Raw genomic sequence first — 20,773 nt, forward strand, 5'->3', positions numbered from 1 at the left:
TTGCAATGACTACCCTGAAACGTTTCTACCCAAGATTTTCCTTTTTCACACATTTTTTTTGCAAGGAAGAGCATAATGTAGCCCCATGACAGGAAGAAAAGTCAGTTGCTTACAACTAAGAGGTGACAAAGTCCCTGACAGTATACTGATGCTACTAAAAGAACCAAGGGCGCACACAGAACATTCCTTTAGAAGCAGTCAATAGTATTACCGCCTATATGAGCAGTCTGTATATCAGATAACAAGCAATCACCAAATGCTGGAAACCAACAACCAGTTTCTCAGGAAATGAATGAATTACTCAAACTAATCAGCTATTTACTCAGGTTGCATTTGCAAAGAGCTTTAGAGATGCTCAAAACACAGTCTCCTTATTGGTTTAGTCACAACTCAAGCAAACCCAGCACCATACAAAATCTACCGGAGTAGCCAAAGTACCGCTTGTGGTGCAGAGTGCTCTAAAACTATATTCATGTATCCTAGCTGAGGGATACATGAGTAGATTCCAATATATATCTGTCAACTTTGTGGGCTGCATCCTGTTTAATAAAAAAGAGAAATTGCCCAAAACATACACCAGAACTCTGCATTTTGCTTATTATCATTAATAATGTTGCATCTACATTTATCTTGTAATTTAGCAGAGCAGGCCCTGTGTCTGCTGTACGTTCTGTAAAAAAAAAATATGACCCTGTACAAATAGAACAGTTTTTTCTCTTTATATGGCTCCGTTTTATTCAAATTGGATGTCACCCATCACACTCTCAGTAAGCTACCAATTCAGTCATAGTTTGTCCATATTTTGAGTGTTTCTTTTCTGTACAATGAATTTCCTCATTTATTTTGTTTTTGTTATTTTGATATTTATTTTTTACCTTGTCTATGATCTGTTCAACACACTCTGACAATCACATAACCAACATAGCTATGCCATCAAAACATTGTAGTGTAGACCTGGCCTGAATATGGATTTATATGTTACCTAAATTTAGGCACTATGTTGGAAGAAGTTGACCTGAATGCTTGAAATCTACCCATCTGGTCAGACAAATTTGAATGACATGTAATACTGTCAAACAAACATGTCCTGCTTACCTTGTTCTGATGGGACTTTTCAAAGGTTTATTGCAGGAGATAAGTATCTCCGTTGCTCTTACAATTGAAGACATGTTGAAGAAATCCAACTGGATTGGGTTTTCAGTGTTTGCTCCGATTATTAAAATAATATGAATAACAGGATGCCACATGTGTGTATAATAATGTAAAGTATCAATGAAGTTGCTTGGGTACAGATCAAAGTGCCTGTGTGACAGCACAGTTCTTGGCAACTTCAATCCTTTGGGAGTTTTCCAACAGGTAAAATAGCTATGAATGGAACAATTCACTGCCTACTTTGTCTCTAACTAATATTTAAAATTCTATTAACTTGCCAAAGATTTACAAACAAAGACAATGTTCAAGATTATTTCACAGCCCAAGTGGTGATGCCCTATTTTGATGAAAAAAATTGCTAGCTACATCCCGCCACCAAGTAAAGAAATAGGGAATGTCAACAGTTCAATATTTGCTAAGAGCATTCCTGGAAGAAATAAACCCAAATCAAGTAGGTTTAGTAAACAAACAAACAAAATATTATGACATCTTGTCCAAAGGTTTGTTCACATGGACAACTAGCTGGACAATATTGAACAGTGGAACAAATTGATGCAAAGAACAATGAGAGAGCTAAGCAGTAAACGCCAAATAATTTTCTGGCCTTATGAATCCTAATGAATGGATTAAACTTTAACAATCAAATAAAATATTAGAAATCTATGTCAGGCACATGGAAAGAAGGAAAGTAATCATGTTTTCTGAGATGTGATTTCCTTGCTAAAACAGAACTTATTTACTCCTTTACAGGAAACAGTGGAAAGCTTCCAAACCACATAGCACAATCTCTGTGAGGATTTCTGACTTCATAGAGAAGAAAAATATCCTAGCAGTTGGTTGAGAAAAAAATGCCTTAGCTAAAAAGGGAGAGAAAATATTATTTTCCCTTGATCTGGAATAGACAACACATACAAAAAATAAATACTGATAGATTCACAGATTTTAAGGTCAGCAGAAATCATTATCAATCATCTTACCCATTCAGGCCACATGCATGTCCCTCTCTTCCCTACTGCATTCCCTTCCCATCCAGGAGACAGGAGAGGCATAGTACTGTCAGATATATTGGCTATGCCAGGGAAAGTAGGAGGCAAGGTGCTGGGATGGGTGCCTGGAAGGATACAGGGTATAGTGAGTGCTGGGTGTCTGGGGGATGCAGGGATAGGCATTGGGTTCCTGCAGGAGGTGGGGAGATTGGGGTGCCCCCAGTTTACTCTCTCCCTCTCCCCCATGCATACCTGTCAAGAGTGGATACTGGGTGCTCAGCTGTAACTGCTTCTTACCTGCTGCTGAGCCCAATAAGACCATTTGCAGCTGCCAGGCAAGCTCTTCAGGAACTTCAATGCTGCCAAGCTGCCTGCCTGATCCAAACTTAAGCAAAGCTGCCTCCCCAAACCTGGGCAAAGTTCCCAGTCAAGCAAGGGCGTCAGCCTCCTAACAGTGCCACCAAGTGGGGCCAGTCGGGATCAGGAGAATGCGGCTGACTCAGAAGCACATCTACCCCTGTTGCTCACAACCCCTCCCCCGTTAACTTCATCATGTTCCCCCTTAAGCAGGGCATTCCCCACAGTTTGGTAACCTCTGATCTAGACAGACCTCCTGCATAACACAGGCTGTAGAATTTCACCCAGTAATATTTACATCAAACCCACAAACCTCCTATAAAAAGAATTTTTAACCTTGAAAAAATCATGTATTTACCTAGCACTAAGTTTAGAATCCCAGTGGAATTCTAAGTTGTGTGCGACCAGTCATCTACCTTTCTTATTCATTTGGTGTGGAACCCAGTCTTTTTATTTGCACAGGACACAGGCCACAGGTTGTGATTAACTAGACAGTCCCATATTATTCCCTAACATAGAAGTCCTATTCTTACAAAGCTGAGCCTCTGGCATGTTGACATGAGGGCAAACCATCTCTGCTCCATGCCCCAGAGGGGAAAAAAATCAGAGGGGAAAAAAATCATTCCTGATCTCAAAACAATCTGATCAGACACACTGTATCCTGGAAACACAGCATAGCATTATCTCACCTATTGGCAGGGAGAACAAGGCAGCAATAGCAACAAGAGCAAGATTGTCTGATGGATGCCCAGCAAAGCTTTAAATGCAGGGATCCTCTTGCGTGAGCCAATCAGCTTCCCAACTCCTTCCCTCCCCTCAATCCCCTTGTTCGAGGCACACTCCCTAAGTGTGCTCTAAGGAACAGTAAAGAATGAATGGGGAAGAAGAGGATGATGTATGGCTGAGCACAAGTGTCTTCCTCATCAGGACCTCAGGGATTGGCCAATCCCCTGCGAGTCCAATCACACCTCACTTGCCTCACTGAGACCTGGGAGGACAAATCTGAGAAAAAAAATATTATACTATCTGGGTCAACCAGAGCAGTGGTGTTTTTTTGTTTTTTTTTAAAGAAGACAACACTGCCAAGGTGCAGTGATAAAGCATGATTCCCTACACTTTGAACTATATTTGCGTTGCTGGACATACATTAAATCCCCTTCAGAAGTACACTCAGTATTCCTGCCCATTCAAGACTGCAAACAGACTGGCAAATATATTCCTATAATTAGGGCTGTCAAGTGATTAAAAAAATAAAGGGTGATTAATCGCTAATCACACTGTTAAACAATAATAAAATAAAATTTATTTAAATATTTTTGGATGTTTTTTACATTTTCAAATATATTGATTTCAATTATAACAGAATACAAAGTGTACAGTGCTCACTTTATATTTATTTTATTACAAATATTTGCGATGTAAAAAAAAAAGAAAATAGTATTTTTCAATTCATCTCATACAAGTAATGCAATCTCTTTATCATGGAAGTTTAACTTACAAATATGGAATTATGTACAAAAATAACCTCATTCAAAAAGAAACCAATTTAACTTTAGAGCTTACAAACCCACTTTGTCCTACTTCTTGTTCAGTCAATCTCTAAGACAAACAAGTTTGTTTACATTTGCAGGAGATAATGCTGCCCGCTTCTTATTTACAATATCACCTGAAAGTGAGAATAAGCATTCATATGGCATTGTTGTAGCCAACATCGCAAGATATTTATATGTCAGATGCGCTAAAGGTTTGTATGCCTCTTCATGCTTCAACTACCATTTTGGAAGACATGTCCATGCTGATGATGGGTTCTGCTCGATAATGATCCAAAGATCTTTTAAGACTTCTGAAAGCATGCTCCATACCTCATCCCTCTCAGATTTTGGAAGGCATTCCAGATTCTTAAACCTTGGGTCGAGTGCTGCTATAACATGAAATATACGGCAGAATGCACGTAAAACAGAGCAGAAGACATACCATTCCCCCTGAAGGAGATCAGTCACAAATTTAACTACAACTTTTTTTTTTAAATGAGCGTCATCAGCATGGAAACAAGTCCTCTGGAATGGTGGCTGAAGCATGAAGGGGCATACAAATATTTAGCATATCTGGCACGTAAATACCTTGCAATACTGGCCACAAAAGTGCCACGCGAATGCCTGTTCTCACTTTCTTATGATATTGTAAATAAGAAGCCGGCAACACTATCTCCCGTAAATGTAAACTAACTTTTTTGTTTTAGCGATTGGCTGAATAAGAAGTAGGACAAGTAGGCTCTAAAGTTTTACACTGTTTTGTTTTGAATGAAGTTATGTAACTTTGATGCATGACTCAAAAACATATGGGGAGATAATGTTTGTGGTTTTGGGTATTTACATATATCTTGGTAGAGGTCAACAATGTAATCAAACAGTCCCTGTCTATGCTGTATTCAGTTAATTCAGAGATCAAAAGTACATCTTAACATTTAAATGAACTGTAAACTTAATATATCTCTGTATTCATCTCTCTTTGAAATGTATAGCAAATCATCTATGAATGGTGGAAAAACAGGCAATTGCCTTATGTTAATTTGTGTGAATAACTACTGGCAATGCTTAGGAAATGAGTGCCTATTGTTCACTGAGGGACCCCAACCTGTCAAAGAAGGCCTGAAACTGTATAAAAAAATGGCTTTGGTACAGATCCTTTTTATCTCAGATCTTCTTGAGGCTTCATGCAGGGGAAGCCTAAGCCATAATGACTGAGATCCCAGTGCTTACTGGACCTCCCTGAATATGATATTGGACATTGGACTATAACTCATGGGCTAAATTCTAAAAGAACTCTTTGCAACTATAAAGCTCACCATCTCTGATATGAATCTGAACCTCAAGAATTGTACTCAAGTCTGTATGTATACTGATCTTTTAACCATACTTTCTCTCGTTTCTTTTTTAATAAATTTAATTTAGTTAATAAGAATTGCCTGTAAGCATGTATTTGCGTAAGATCTGGAATATTCATTAACGTGGGAGGTATTATGTCCGATCCTTTGGGATTGGTAGAACTTTTTCATATAATGAATAAGATTTTCAGTAATCCTCATCATTTTTGACTTGAGTGTCTAGGTGGAGGTCTGAGGCTGGGCTACTTTAAGGGAACTGTGTTGTTGACTACTGAGTAACCAGTGAAGTATAACAGAAGCTAATTTGTGTTGGCTTGGTAAATCTAAGTATTGGAATATCCACCAGGTTTGGGGATTGCCTGCCCCACTCTTTGCAGTTCACATTAACTGAGTGACCTCGGCTGTCTCCCCTGGAAACTTGGTCACATAAAAAACAAACAAACAAAATCTACATTTGTTAGATGCACTTTCACTATAAAGATATTGCACCATGGTACTTGTATGAGGTGAACTGAAAAATACTATATCTTTTGTTTATATATATTTTTATTACAAATATTTGCATGTAAAAATGATAAAGTGAGCATTATACACTTTGTATTCTGTGTTGTAATTGAAATCACTATCTGAAAATGTAGAAAAAACATCAAAAAATATTTAATACATTTCATTTGGTATTCTATTGCTTAAGAGTGCAATTAAAACTGCGATTAATCACGATTAATTTTTTGAGTTAATCATGTGAATTAACTGTGATTAATCGACAGCCCTACCTATAATTAAATTTGTAACTGAGGGCATTGTCCACCAATATTGGCTCCTTCATAGGCCGCTCTCAATGGGTAACTACCCATTTTAGCAGTTAATATGAATAATCTTTCATGCTGTATTTATCAACTTTGATCAAATCTAAATTTTCCTCAGTAACCCAAAGCTGTCCTACCAGAATGGCTTTTTGTGCACATAAAGGCCAAACCTTCCCTCAAAATTCAATTTGCCAGGTAGTTGATTGACTGTAGAAAAAGGAACACTTCTGCAATTTATCTGTCTACAGTCCCACAAAATTGCACATCTAGAATTGCAGCCCATTTGAAGTGTCCATTGAGTATCTAAATTCACACCGGAATTGCAGAAAATAAACTTGTATTTCTAATCATCTTTATTTAGGTATGTGACAGGCAAGCAGCATTTCTGAATTAGCAGGTCGTGATGTCTATCCTACTGAACTACATACAGGAAAACATAATAGGGGCTATGAGATTTAGGACTGTAATCTCTTTTATATGGTTGGCCACAAGTGAGTCATATAAAAGGCTCTTTTATCATGTTATAGATACATTTCTACTGTGGAAATCTTGCCAATCTTTACTGTTTTCAGATTATACATTATTTTAGATGTTTTAGTTAAATTTAGCACAAGATTAAAAAAAAAATCCAGTTTTTCAACCATATTTAATTAAAAACATTTATTTTCTCTTTCCTCCCCCATACAATACTGTAAAAAGGAAGCCTCAGTGCAGATACTGTTTAAACATCCTTTGAAGCCTTTAAAATAAACCATTGCTTTCACACAGAATTTTAAATATAACACTGATGCTTAGTCAGCTATTTCTTTCAATAAAATAAGATATCCTCATACAAATTCTAAAGGTATAGTAAACCTCATGCTTCGGTTCTGAAGCCATTCTCTAACTATCCGAGGAAAAAAAGAAGCCTAAGAGGGGTTCAGATTAACTGTGGAGTTATTAAATTTTCCTCAGAAACATCTGGTACAGGTCACTATCAGAGACAGGACAGAGGAATAGCTGGTCCCTGAGTCTGACCCAGCCTGTTTCTGTCTTCAGATACATTTGGTTTGTGTTTTTGCAATTAAACCCTGATGTATACTGAATATATTTACTTCCTTTTGGATTCATTGATTATTTTAAACTAAATAAGAAATGTGAGGCTCAGGAGAACAAGGTATACAATATTTTTAGGAAAGGATACCACTCAGCATTTTGTTCAACCTCCAGAGGAATAACAAGTTGCACAGGAACTTTAATCATGTAAGGAGATGCATGACTCCCACAAAAGCCAAAAGGATACCAAAAAGGCATAAATAACAACAAAGTCATATTTCTGTGTAGAAGTGGTATGTTGAATTATGCCTTCTTTAGTGAAGATGCACTAAAGGGGGAGACAGCCCTTTCCACCTCTAGCATGCCTATGCAGAGGCCAGTCCTGTGGCCACAGAAACTAAGGAACACCAGAGAAGGCAGGAGCCACTAGTGTTGACAGACTGTACATAGGATTTTCACCTCTCTGCATCAGTTTCCCCTCTTCTGATTGGTGGTCTCCAGTCAACACCTGGTGGCCAGGTAGGTTGATGTTTAGAGAGGGTTAGATGACCTGGCCCACTAATCAAGTCATAAAGCCAACCCCTCCACTCCAAAACTGTCCAGTGAAAATAATCTTTGCTCTTCTCAAGCTGAATTAAATCTCTGCCCTTCCTTAGCCACACAGATCAATGGTACCTTTCCAGACTTGTCCCAGCCTCATGATAGTCCACTTCTCCAGAGTAGCATGGTCCCAAAGAAGAGAAATGGTCACCAAAGTTAAAAAGAAATAATAATAAACAACCAAACATCGATGCAGTGGCTATATGTCTGGCTATTCAAATCCTAGGTCTTCTAGCAGATTATGACAAATTCCATTCCCTAACTACAATGTAAATGAACTAAAAGTACTGACTCTGGGCCACTACTTGGAAGAGGAAAGTTTATCTGGATCTTTCTCCCAGTTACACTTCACTACCTAGGATCACTTGCTTACACAATAAAACTTTATAAATCATATTTTAAGTACTGTCTCTCAAAGAAGCACACTCTTCTGTTCAGAGTTTCTCTTTTCTGGTCCTGACCACAGAGAATGAATAGCTTCCTACAATTCTTCATCCCATGGCCTCTTCCTCTGCCTTTCCTATAATGCCCCCCAGTTTCCCAAGAAAGGGAGCTCTTCTCTTGCCTAGGCCTCCTCACTGGATTCTCTTTCCTGGCTGATTTCAAACTTTCTTAGTAGAGAGCTCACCTTCAGGTCAGGTTTCCCCTACGAGAAAATGCAGAACATCATTTCACCATCTTTGTCTATTGTGTCACAGGCTTCCCTTATACACTATGAAGGGTCATGGAATTGTAATTTGGCCTTCAGGAATTAAAATTTCCCAGATCCTCCAGGGAACTATAGGATACCTGTTCTTAAAGGGCCAAGCAATCCAATATCACCCCACACTAGGCAGCATCCCCTCTTAAAGGTCCCAGCTCACTTTTGCTACACAGAACCAGAAGAGAATGTGTCTGGGCTGCAACTACAGTACTGTGTAGGGAAAGTGATTTCAAAGGTTAGCAAGGGATTCTTCTTCCAGCACCCAAGATACATTAATCCTTTCAAAGCTGTATTTCTCACTGACATTGGCACGCAGGTAGTGCACTCCTTCCACTTCCACAGCACAGGTAAGCTTCATAGGAGGCATAATTGAGGCCTAATAATTTTAACTGTAAAGAAAAGAGTCAGATGATTAATAGGTATTAAATTTTATGGAAGCTACCCAGGAAACTACAGCTTGTAATAAGTTCTTGAAATATGTGGAATAAGATTTATATTGGGTTTCTTCAACAATACAGCCATAAAAAGATCAATATCTTAATTTTCAAAACAAATTACATGTGCAAAGCACATCTTTGTAATCTGAAAGGGATGACTACTGGATGACAAATTCTGGATTTATACGTGTTTGATATTTTTTCCACCCAAGTGGTCATGTTTTTAAGGGTTCAATAGCTGCGAGAAAAATCATATGGATGACATTGTAATAAAGATAGCTATTTTAATAAGACATTGTGAACAACAGCACCACAGTAATTCACTACAGGAGTTGCATACAATTTCATGTAGAAGTGAAATGATAAGTTGATGATTTTTCCTATAAAGCTGTCAGATACAACAAGGTATTCAATAAAAATATGTTTATTTTTATGTAGCTGCACACTCAGACTCTTTTCACCATATTTCAAGCATGGCTCTTTTTTTAACAGCCAATAATGTACGGTTATGTTCTTCAAAAAATAAACAAACATTTTTGAAGATTTTCTCTATAAATTATTCACGTGTTTGTGATTTGTTTTAGAGAGTCATAGTGGAAATGCATTTCAAAAGGAAATCATCTAGTTCCAATAGTGTGATTAGTGGTCAAAATAAAGTTCCTTGAAATGCTTTTATTTACTGTCATTATGTATGCACTGAATGCAACATAACCTAATTTACTTATCAAAAATGTTTTGGCAGTTCATTACTTAAACCGAGCTACTGAAAACATACACGTGTTTCTTTTGCTTCATCTAGTCCCTGTGAAAGAGACTCTTTGGACCATTAAGAAGCTATTTTTCACACAATACTTTAAAGCTAATGTGATTTATTTTGGTATCTCCACACTACTACATACTCACGCCAGTAGCCAAATCACACAATTGGGCTATAAATCAGTAGTGAAGTCAAACTTTAAAAGGTTATCCAAATTTATGTTCAGCTTAGAAACTGGGGCTGGGATACTAATCAGGAATATATACTTATGCAAACTTTCTGGAACTTCCTGGTTCCAGCAAGATACAATTTAGGTGGTTCTATTTCCAGTCCTGACCAAAACCAGAAGTCAGCTTACTATATATTACATACACACACACACCTCCGAATGGAAAAACAAACAAAAAATTAATTTAAAAACCCAACTAAATTAAATAGAATTTCACAATATCTGAATTGGCTATAAATTTATTCTACTTTATTTTTAAGAACCAAAATTTCTGATCTATGCTAAAGTGAAACATTTTGGAGCTAGTATTTATGCAGAATAATGAATAGCACACAGAAGAGTTACAACAAAATGTGCTACCAAGGATATTACAAGTGCAGAGGGAATTTTAGATTTCCTCAGGACAATATTTAATTATTATACTTGGATTTTTCCAAATGTAGAAGTCATAAACCATGATGGAAGGAAAAGGTATTTTTTAATATAACATTACAGAAATATTAAACAAACTTCTCTTTATCCAGATGAGTTTTTTCTAAGTACTGTAGCTCCTGCAATTTCATATAGATAATGAAGTAAGAGTGAAAAAAAGCTTCAAACAAAAGAACTCATTTTTATGAGCTTCTATTTATTTTCTGTCCCTATTTTTTACAATGAAGACTAAATCTATGCAGTATTAAGGCAATTTTATTAAAACAATGCTGTTTATGACTTGATTTTTTTATTCCCTTTCATAGATTTCAGAGAGATCATTCAGAGAGCTGTATGGCAGATATAAAATCACCGCCATACAGCTGTTTTGATAAACTCTAGTTTCTATAAATATCTGTTAAAGGCAATAACCTTTTTCTAACTACCATTCACATTTAGATTTTTTAATAGGTAACATATATAGTAAAGCAGGCAACATGAGGGACTGGCACAGGAATGGGAGCCAGTAATCCCTGGGGAGGGCTGGGCAAAAATATTTTTTCCATTGAAAAATGCAGATTTGGGTCAACCAAAACATTTAATGAATTTGTATCAATTTGAATAATTTTTTTTGGCGAAAATGAAAAAAAAAGTGCAAAAACGGCAATACACAATTTCCCAGTGGTTACTCCCTATGAAGTAAACAAGATGAAATTCAATAGGACAAATGCAAAGTACTCCACTTTGGAAGAACAATCAGTTGCACACAAACAAAATGGGCAGTGACTGCGGAAAGGCTTCTGTGGCTCATAGTGGATCACAAGCTAAATATGAGTCAACAGTGTAACACTGTTCAAAAAAAGCAAACATCATTCTGGAATGTATTAGCAGGAATGTTGTAAGCAAGACACGAGAAATAATTCTTCCGCTCTAGTCTGCACTGATTAGGCCTCAGCTGGAGTATTGTGTCCAGTTCTGGGTGCCACATTTTCAGGAAAGATGTGGACAAACTGGAGAAAGTCCAGAGAAGAGAAACAAAAATGATTAAAAGTCTTGACAACATGACTTATGAGGAAAGATTGAAAAAAAATTGGTTTTGTTTAGTCAGGAGAAGAGAAGATTGAGAGGGGACATGATAACAGTTTTCAAGTACATAAGAGATTGTTACAAGGAGGAGGGGAAAAATTGTTCTCATTAACATCTGAGGATAGGACAAGAAGCAATGGGCTTAATTTGCAGCAAGGGTAGTTTAGGTTGGACATCAGGAAAAACTTCCTAACTGTCAAGGTGGTTAAGCTCTGGAATAAATTGCCTAGAGAGTATGTGGAATCTTTGTCACTGGAGATTTTTAAGAGTGGGTTAGACAGAGATGCTGTAGATAATACTTTGCACTGCCATGAGTGCAAGGTTCTGGACTTGATGACCTCTGGAGGTCCCTTCCAGTCCTACATTTCTATGATTCTATGATGTGGGAGTCACAAGTTTGAATCTCTGCTCTGGAGAGTACTTCCCTCATCTCACGTGAGTATTCTAGCTGCTAGGTTATTAGCTATTCACTGTAGGTCTCTCAAAATTTCTCATGTTGAAGCTGTTTTGCTGTAATATCTGAATAGTCACTGGGTGGGCTGGTCCACATTGGGGGGGGGAAATCGATCTTAGATACGCAACTTCAGCTACGTGAATAACGTAGCTGAAGTCGAATATCTAAGATCGGATTACTCACCCGTCCAGACGGCGCGGGATCGATGTTCGCGGCTCTCCGTGTCGATTCCGGAACTCCGTTGGGGTTGATGGAGTTCCGGAATCGATATAAGCGCGCTCGGGGATCGATATATGGCGTCTAGATTAGAAGTGATATATTGATCCCCGAGCAATCGATTTTAACTCGCCGATACGGCGGGTAATCTGGACGTACCCGGTGAGAGACAGCAAGAGAGAGAGAATGACTTTACAGTCTGATGGTGAGGGTGACTGATATGAAGTGGAACAGTTTCAACAGAAGAGACTAAAAAGGCACCCTCATCCCAACAGCCAATAGCCCAGTGGTTAGGGTACTCAACTGTCAGGAAGAACTCCAGAGCAGGGATTTAAAAGTGGGTCTCGCACATCCCAGGGAAGTGCCCTGGCTATTGGGAATAAGGACAGTGCCTTCGCCACCACCTTCATTTTCTTTTATTTAAAAAGGTTAAAAATGCCTCCAGTCCAAATAAATTGCTTCATTTTGGGTTGAAGAAAACACTTTCTTTTCAGCCAGAAACTAAATTTTTCTGATGTTTTCGATTTGGCCAAAATTCCGAATTGATATTTTTTTTAGTGTTTCAGAACTGATAGCAAGCTGAAAAATCTGATAGTTCTACTTCTGAGTTTTACTTCCATATTCCCTTCCTGGGTGGTTTTGAATGAGGCACTTCATTTTCTGTGACTCCATTTCCATGTCTGTAATATGAGAATAACTAGTTAGAACTGTTGATTAATCACAGTTAACTCACACAATCAACTAAAAAAAATAATCATGATTAATTGCAGTTTTAATCACATTGTTAAAACAACAGAATACCAGCTGAAATTTATTACATATTTTTGGATGTTTTTTCTACATATTCAAATATATTGATTTCAGTTACAACACAGAATACAAAGGACACACTGCTCACTTTATATTATTATTTTTATTACAAATATTTGCACTGTAAAATTATAAACAAAACAGTATTTTTCAATACTCCTCATACAAGTATTGTAGTGCAATCTCTTCGTTGTGAAAGTGAAACTTACAAATGTAGATTTTTTTTTTGTTACATAATTGCACTACAAAACCCAAACCAATACAAACTTTAGAGGCTGCAAGTCCACTCAGTCCTACTTCTTGTTCAGCGAATTGCTAAGACAAACGAATTTGTTTACATTTACAGGGGATAATGCTGCCCACTTCTTATTTACAATGTCACCAGAAAGTGAGAACAAGCCTTCACATGGCACTCTTGTAGCTGGTGTTGCAAGGTATTTATGTGCCAGATATGCTAAACATTTGTATGCTCCTTCATGTTTTGGCCACCATTCCAGAGGACATGCTTCCATGCTGATGACACACGTTAAAAAAAATAAAATGTTAATTAAATTTGTGACTGAATTCCTTGGGGGAGAATTGTATGTCTCCTGCTCTGTTCTACCTGCATTCTGCCATATATTTCATGTTATATCTGTCTCAGATGATGACCCAGCACATATTGTTCATTTTAAGAACACTTTCGCTGCAAATTTGACTAAACACAAAGAAGGTACCAATGTGAAATTTCTAAAGATAGGTACTCGACCCAAGGTTTAAGAATCTGAAATGCCTTCCAAAATCTGAAGTACCTTCCAAAATCTGAGAGGGATGAGGTGTGGAGCATGTTTTTAGAAATCTTAAAAGAGCATCACTCCTATGTGGAAACTACAGAAGCTGAAACACCAGAAAAGAAAATCAACTTTCTGCTGGTGGCATCTGACTCAGATGATGAAAGTGAACATGTCTCAGTACACACTTTTTTGGATCGTTATCGAGCAGAATCCATCCTCAGCATGGACACATTTCTTCTGGAATGGTGGTTGAAACATGAAGAGACATACAAACCTTTAGTGCATCTGGCATGTAAATATCTTGTGACACTGGCTACAATAGTGCCATCAGAACACCTGTTCTCACTTTCAGGTGACATTGTAAACAAGAAATGGTCAGCATTATCTCCTGCAAATGTAAATAAACTTGTTTGTCTGAGTGATTGGCTGAACAAGAAATAGGACTGAGTGGACTTGTAGCCGCTAAAGTTTTACATTGTTTATTTCTGAATGCAGTATTTCTTTGTACATAATTCTACATTTGTAAGTTCAACTTTTATGATAAAGAGATTGCACTAGAGTACTTGTATTAGTTGAATTGAAAAATGCTATTTCTTTTGTTTTACATGGTGCATATATTTGTATAAATATAAAGTATACACTTTGTATTCTGTTATAATTGAAATCAATATATATGAAAATGTAGAAAATATCCAAAAATAAATGGTATTCTACTATTGTTTAACAGTGCAATTAATTGTGATTATTTTTTTAATCGCTCGATAGGCATATAACTAATATTTAATTACCTAATGCAATTACTGTGAGGCTTATTACTTAGTTAACGTTTGTTCAGTGCTATATATCTTCTAGGTAATATTGGGCCAGTTTTTTTCTGGATCCTTAATTAAGAAAAACTCCCATCAGTATGAAGAGTAAGGAGTGAGAAAAACTGATAAAGGATTTCAGAATCTGTTCATTATTAGAAAGATACATACCTAAAAAACAGATGATGGGACTATTTTAGAAGAAAATATTGCATTGTCTGATACTTTCACAAAAAGCTATAGGGCTACTAGGAAAATTAACAGAACCAATTCTTACAAACTTGAGATGAATCGGCAGTCACTAACAAGCCACTCAACAGTTCTTCACACAGAGTCAAAGCCTGAAATCTTTAGTTAGGTTTCATTTACACCCTGCTCCTGTGGTGATCTCTGTGTGGGTGAGAGGTTTCTCCACAGAACTCTTAGAAGGAATCAAATGTTCTATTACCCCCTACAAGATGGTTGACTAAGTACTTCAGGAATGAGAACTAACAGAGGACCCTTTATCATTTTAATATAAGGAAAAATGTCAATATACAGGAAAATATTTGTGCAATAATGATAATTTCCCATTGTTGGCATATATTAAGAAAACGTAACTCATAAATGTCACATTCTGACACCTACACATGTATAGTAGCATTTTTCTAAAAATATCTTCTGAATTATTTATCATTTGATTCATTCTTTAAAATTCAAAAATAGATAAATAACTCTTCTGAATACTATTCAGTAGTTAAAATTCTACAAACAGAAAATATCTAACCATGATAACACTTTCATGAATCCAGTCTGGTGCCTCAGAAGACTAGATCAAAAAGGCTCTCAGAACATCTCCTCTAATTAGGAGGTGGGGAATGAAGAACCTTTGTACGGTAGTTCCAGTGATATGGATATTCAGGAACATTAAAATAATAATTAAAAACACTGGCAGATACCATGTGACAATGATTACGTATCCAACAGAGCAAGAAGACAGCTGCATTTATGATCTCTCTGTCTACTAAATAAAATACTACCTAATTTAAACACGAGAAAAGCTTTGGGTTTTTTATATACAACTATATATACATTCAAAGTCCAAGTGAAACCAGTAGGGTTAGGAGACCCATGTAGATCAAAATCAAATATTCACCAAGTCTCATGCAAAAGGATACTGCATCAATAATTGCATATGTATTTGTAGTTATAATAAAGTTTTTAATGGTTTATGGTGGGGTATTTTTTTTTATCCTCAACATATATAGGCACCTTTCATTTGTCACACAATTTCTCTGGAAGATAAGTTCAGTTTTACCATAGAAAGGACTTCAGGCACACACCCAATTCACGTTAATGGTAGCATTTCAAGAAAAGACTACACCTCTACCCTGATATAACACTGTCCTCGGGAGCCAAAAAATCTTACAGTGTTATAGGTGAAACCACGTTATAACGAATGTGCTTTGATCCAACGGAGTGTGCAGCTCGCCCCCCAAAGCGCTGCTTTACCGCTTTATATCTGAATTTGTGTTATATCGGGTTGCATTATATCAGGGTAGAGGTGTATCCCCATTACATTTCTTTAGTAGACTCTACGTATCTATAGAGTATACATATATATACATGTACATACTTACTGAAACCTTAGTACAAATTAGTTTGAGGAGAATAGGGTGACCAGATGTTCCGATTTTATTGGGACTGTCCCAATATTTGCTTGTTTATCCTGCGTCCCGACCGATGTTCGGTCGGGACACGGGACAAACAAGCAATTTTGCCCTCCACTCCCATGCACAGGTGGAGCCCAGAGGGGTTTGTGCCCCAACTCTCTCTTCTTTTCCCCACTGGATCCCTTCCCAAATCCCCACCCTGCCCCCACCCTCAGCACTGCCCCCTCATTGCCCCATTGGATCCCTCCCCGAATCCCCGCCTTTTCCCCAAGCACACCACATTCCTCCTCCTTCCCAGGCTTGTGCCACAGATCAGCTGTATGGCAGCTCAAGTGCTGGAGGGAGGTCCAGGGTGCGCAGGGGAGCACGGGGTTAGTGAGTCCGGCCTGGCCCCAAGCGCCCACCTCACCCCCCGAGGGTGGGGTGGTACCTTCAGGGGCAGCTCAGGGTCCGGCCCAGGGAACCGGCTCCCAGTACGTGCTAATAGGTGGGAGTGGGGGGGCAGCAACTGCCTGCGTGGGGACTCCAACGGGGCTTCACCTCCTGCCACGTGGAGGCAGCGGCAGCCCCATTTGTTCCCCTGCGGGACCCGAGCAGGACGGTAGGGCTGGGGCCTGCTGCCCCCACTCTGGGGCTGCCCATGGTGCACTGCGGGGCAGCTGGGTGCAGGCTGGGCCCGGGCACACTTGGGGTGACAGGACTGCGCTGCCCCACAGGGCAGGCTATAGGGAAACTCCACCCCGGGGCAGAGGCAGCGGCAGCCCTGTTAGTTCCCCTGTGGGACCCGAGCGGGACTGGGGGACTGGGGCCTGCTGCCCCCACTCCGGGGCCACCCGTGGGATTGCACCAACTGTGCACCTTCCCCTACAGGGGGAGGTGGAGACGAGGCGAGCTGGTGCAGAGGGGCGGGGTGCTCTGGCGGCTTTTTTTTTTTTCCTCCACTGGCGGCTACCCCCTCCCGGCATCCCGATATTTCAGTGTTGTCATCTGGTCACCCTAAAGGAGAACTACATACATTTGGTACGAACAAGCACTCAACAAGTTCAGGTACTTATGCAAACTTTATCTGAATTAACGCGCACTTTGGGACTCTGCTAGGGAGAATCTCTCATAAGAACACCTTTTGCTCAGGATGCAAATATGAAAACAGGCTCTCACAGCAACACTGCGCTTCAGGGCTCAGCCAGAACAAGGAAGTATGTGAAAATTATTTATATAATACCATTAGTTTTATGTACCACAACTAGCAAATGGGGCTTCAATCCCTACATGGAGTCTCTAGGTGCTACTACAAATAAGAGGGCCAGATTTAGAAATCGGTATGCAACATAACCAACATAATATGGAGCGGGGGAACGTGCCCCATAGCTATCTTGCACCAACTATCTGTGCCACTTTTTTGGTGGATTATCACGGAAAGCATTCATGTATACATAGAAAATAATGGGGGCAGGAGAGTAATCAAACTTTCCAGAGAGGCTTAGTGCAAGTTTTCTGTGAAAGTTATGGGGACTCTTTCTCTGACAGGGTGTATTCAACCCTAGTGTAAAATTCTCATCCTGAGAATTACCTTACAAATAAAAATAGATAATCTCCACTTCTCATGGCAAACACACTTTGAAAAATACTATGCTTAAAAGTTATTATAACATCCTCTATATTTCTTGCCTGGGGAGTTATATGGTAGCAGAATCACCACTTACTGCTATCAGTAATGATTGTTCTGGCCTCTTGATTGCTGGTCTTGTTTTTTAGATTCTGTGCTGCAGTTATTAGCTCCTCCAGTTGGGGATGCCTTTGCTCCAATTCCTGTAGTGCTGCCTGTTTGTACAAAAAAAAAGAAAAGAAAAAAATTATACAAATAAAATTGAGAGTAGCCCCAAGCCATTTATAGTTGTATTTCACTACAGGAATACTATACTACACCAGTGTTCAACATGGTCCAGTGGCCTCTATATTTTAGTGAAATGGCTCAACCCACATACTAGAATATTATACAATTACATGCCTCAAAATGGAATTTTCTTCCACAGAAAAGTGGTGACTGTTTATGTTCTTGTCCTGAAGCATGAACCTTTATATATTTTTATCTTAATTATTCTTACCTGAGGATAATGATATTCTCATTATTCATAAAAATGTCTACTCTTTCTTTGTGAATTCCACTGAATTCTTCAGGTAAAATTGTCAAAAGTGCTTAAGTAAGGAGCTTAAGTCTCACTGGAAATGTTACCCTTTGGTGACAGTATGTTCTATGGATAGCAAGCATGTGTTACACAAGGACTCTTATGTTTGAATTTGCAGTGGAAAGGGCTGTGGAGATGGAAGTGGACCTGCTACTTATTAGATCTACAAGTCCCCCCTGCCCCAAAGAGGATGAGTGCTGAAGGAACTGTGTGGTACTATATGCTGCTTGAGGCAACAGGATCATCACAAAGTGGCTCTGTTAATCCTCCATAGCCTGTCCAGGATGATGTGGGGAGGAAATAATTATTTGCAGCCAGTAGCCCTCATGGAGTTACCCTTCACCAAGACTATAGAGTCTTGCTTGATGTGGGAAACAGATCTTAACCCTGCGTGACTAACATGTTATTGAGAGAGATTTAGAAGAAAACTTGAAGGGCAATATTTTGTGTCAGTCTGATTTAAAGCAGGACTCTTTGCTACCTGAAGAAGTAAACTTTGGTCAAAAAAATAAAAACACAAAACAAACAAAAAACCCAAACATGCAATACTGTTGCTGCATTTTACCTGAGGAAAAATATCCAGTATTATTCATAACAATACCTAAAGGAAAGGCCTACAGAATGTAATGGAAAGTGGTAATCAATCTCTAGATTTTTTTGAACCATCCCATAAAATTTAGTAGATACTTACATCCCTGTAATAAAGCTATAGAAAGGATATCATTTTGTACACTAGATAGTTTTTACAATAATTTGCAGTTTAGCCATATAAAATTTGCATTGGCTTTCAGTCTTACGAAATTATACAGGACTATTATATGAGGGGAAGATCTTTAGTAAAAAAATCCCCTCACTTCTTAATATTTTAGGTCTATTCAACAGAAGTGTCATGTGGCCTTTGAGAACACGGAAGACCAATGATTTCTGATGTCTTATAATGATTTGTCAGTCTTGATACCTTATAATGTGTGTAGCAAAAAAGGAGCTGGTAGTTGTGATCATTTAAGGAGGCCTCAAGCACACATGTAGAATCTAGTCTAGAATTGTTCACAGAAAGTTAACATAGCTATCATAATAAGCTACTGCAAATTCCACATTGTGACAGAAGGGGAGCTGGTACATAAGAGTGTAATGAATACTGATATGTAAAAAAATTCTGAACATTGTATGTGGCCAGATCTGTGAGGGGAAGTTATTGTATCATTATATCACCAGGGTGTGTTGGAATAATAAACCGGAAGGCAACACACAACAGCTTCCCAGATCAGAAAACAGCAATATACAGTTGAAAGACCATGGAAAAAACAATTCAAGGATCTTACATCCTGTCTCCAAGGAAAATGCAAGCTTGTTTTGCCAAGTCTGGTGAACTTGGAAATCAAAAGGGCTATAAACGGCGTAAAACTGATCTGATCCCCGAGAAGGAGAGCTGAGTTGTCTAATAAGAAGCTCTAACAAGGAGTCAAGCTGACAGAAAGAAGAGCATTGTTTAGCTCAAAATTGTGTATCTCCCCCCAACAGCAGTTAGCTCTATAAAAGATATCACCTCACTGAGCTAATTTCTCTTATAGGGAATTAGTCCTTCTAGAGTTCCAGTGTGGGAGATGGTTAGATACTTAGTAAGCTAGACATGCATAAAACCAGGTTGATTGTTTTTATGATTTTTTTCTCGAATGCTTTCCTTCTAAATAAATGATACATTTCTTTTAGAAGTTTATTAAGCCATTGCTTAGCATTGTAATTGCCCGAGAGGGAACAGAACTGCACGGTCTTGGCCTAAGTCAGACCTGTAGAGGCAAACATGATTAATACCAGAGGACTGCAACCCAGGGTCCTGTCTAAGTGTAGGAGAATTGTGTGACTACATTCCCAGCTCAGGTGACAGCTAGACGCCTAACATGTGACAAGACCAGGTGAGGGTGAGATGTGCAGCTCACTCAGTAATATATGTCAAAAGCAAAATACATGAAGTTGGGTTTCATTCTGTTCAAATAGCTACACATATCTTTAGTATAGTTAATTCTTTAACTAAGTCACATATCTGTATAGCAAAAGTGCATAGATATGTCTATTTAGGATTTTTGCCCTTAACTACCATATTGAAGGGTTTTTTAGAATCATTGGCTTTGGTGGCCTATATTCATGCCTATGTGTGGAAGGCATTATGCCCATTCATATGCTGATTAGATTATTTACAGTGGCACAGGCGCCAACTACACATTGGTTAAGATGGGCAGTTTACATAATTTAGAGTGCCATTTTTTTACAAGAAGTCTCTGTGACAGCACTCGAGCATATGGTACCCCAATGGACTTTGTTCTTAACACCTCTCTATATAACTATGTGCTTCTGAAGGAGTGGTACTAAATCTGGCAGAGCTGGAGAGCCAAGCAACCAATAAAATGTTATATAATAACATAAAATAATCAGTGT

General features: G+C 38.4%; 1 protein-coding gene across 11 annotated transcripts in view; it reads right to left on the reverse strand.

Annotated features, from left to right (window-relative positions):
• Positions 1–20,773, reverse strand: part of DMD (dystrophin) — a 1,715,077-nt gene that overhangs the window by 480,207 nt on the left and 1,214,097 nt on the right. For all 11 annotated transcript variants that reach the window (XM_030575515.1, XM_030575505.1, XM_030575489.1 and 8 more), the window contains one exon: positions 17,858–17,975. In XM_030575515.1, the coding sequence (XP_030431375.1) occupies positions 17,858–17,975 (118 nt within the window). The remainder of the gene's footprint in view (positions 1–17,857; positions 17,976–20,773) is intronic.

Source organism: Gopherus evgoodei, chromosome 1 (assembly GCF_007399415.2).
Source record: "Gopherus evgoodei ecotype Sinaloan lineage chromosome 1, rGopEvg1_v1.p, whole genome shotgun sequence".
NCBI classification, from domain to species: domain Eukaryota; kingdom Metazoa; phylum Chordata; order Testudines; family Testudinidae; genus Gopherus; species Gopherus evgoodei.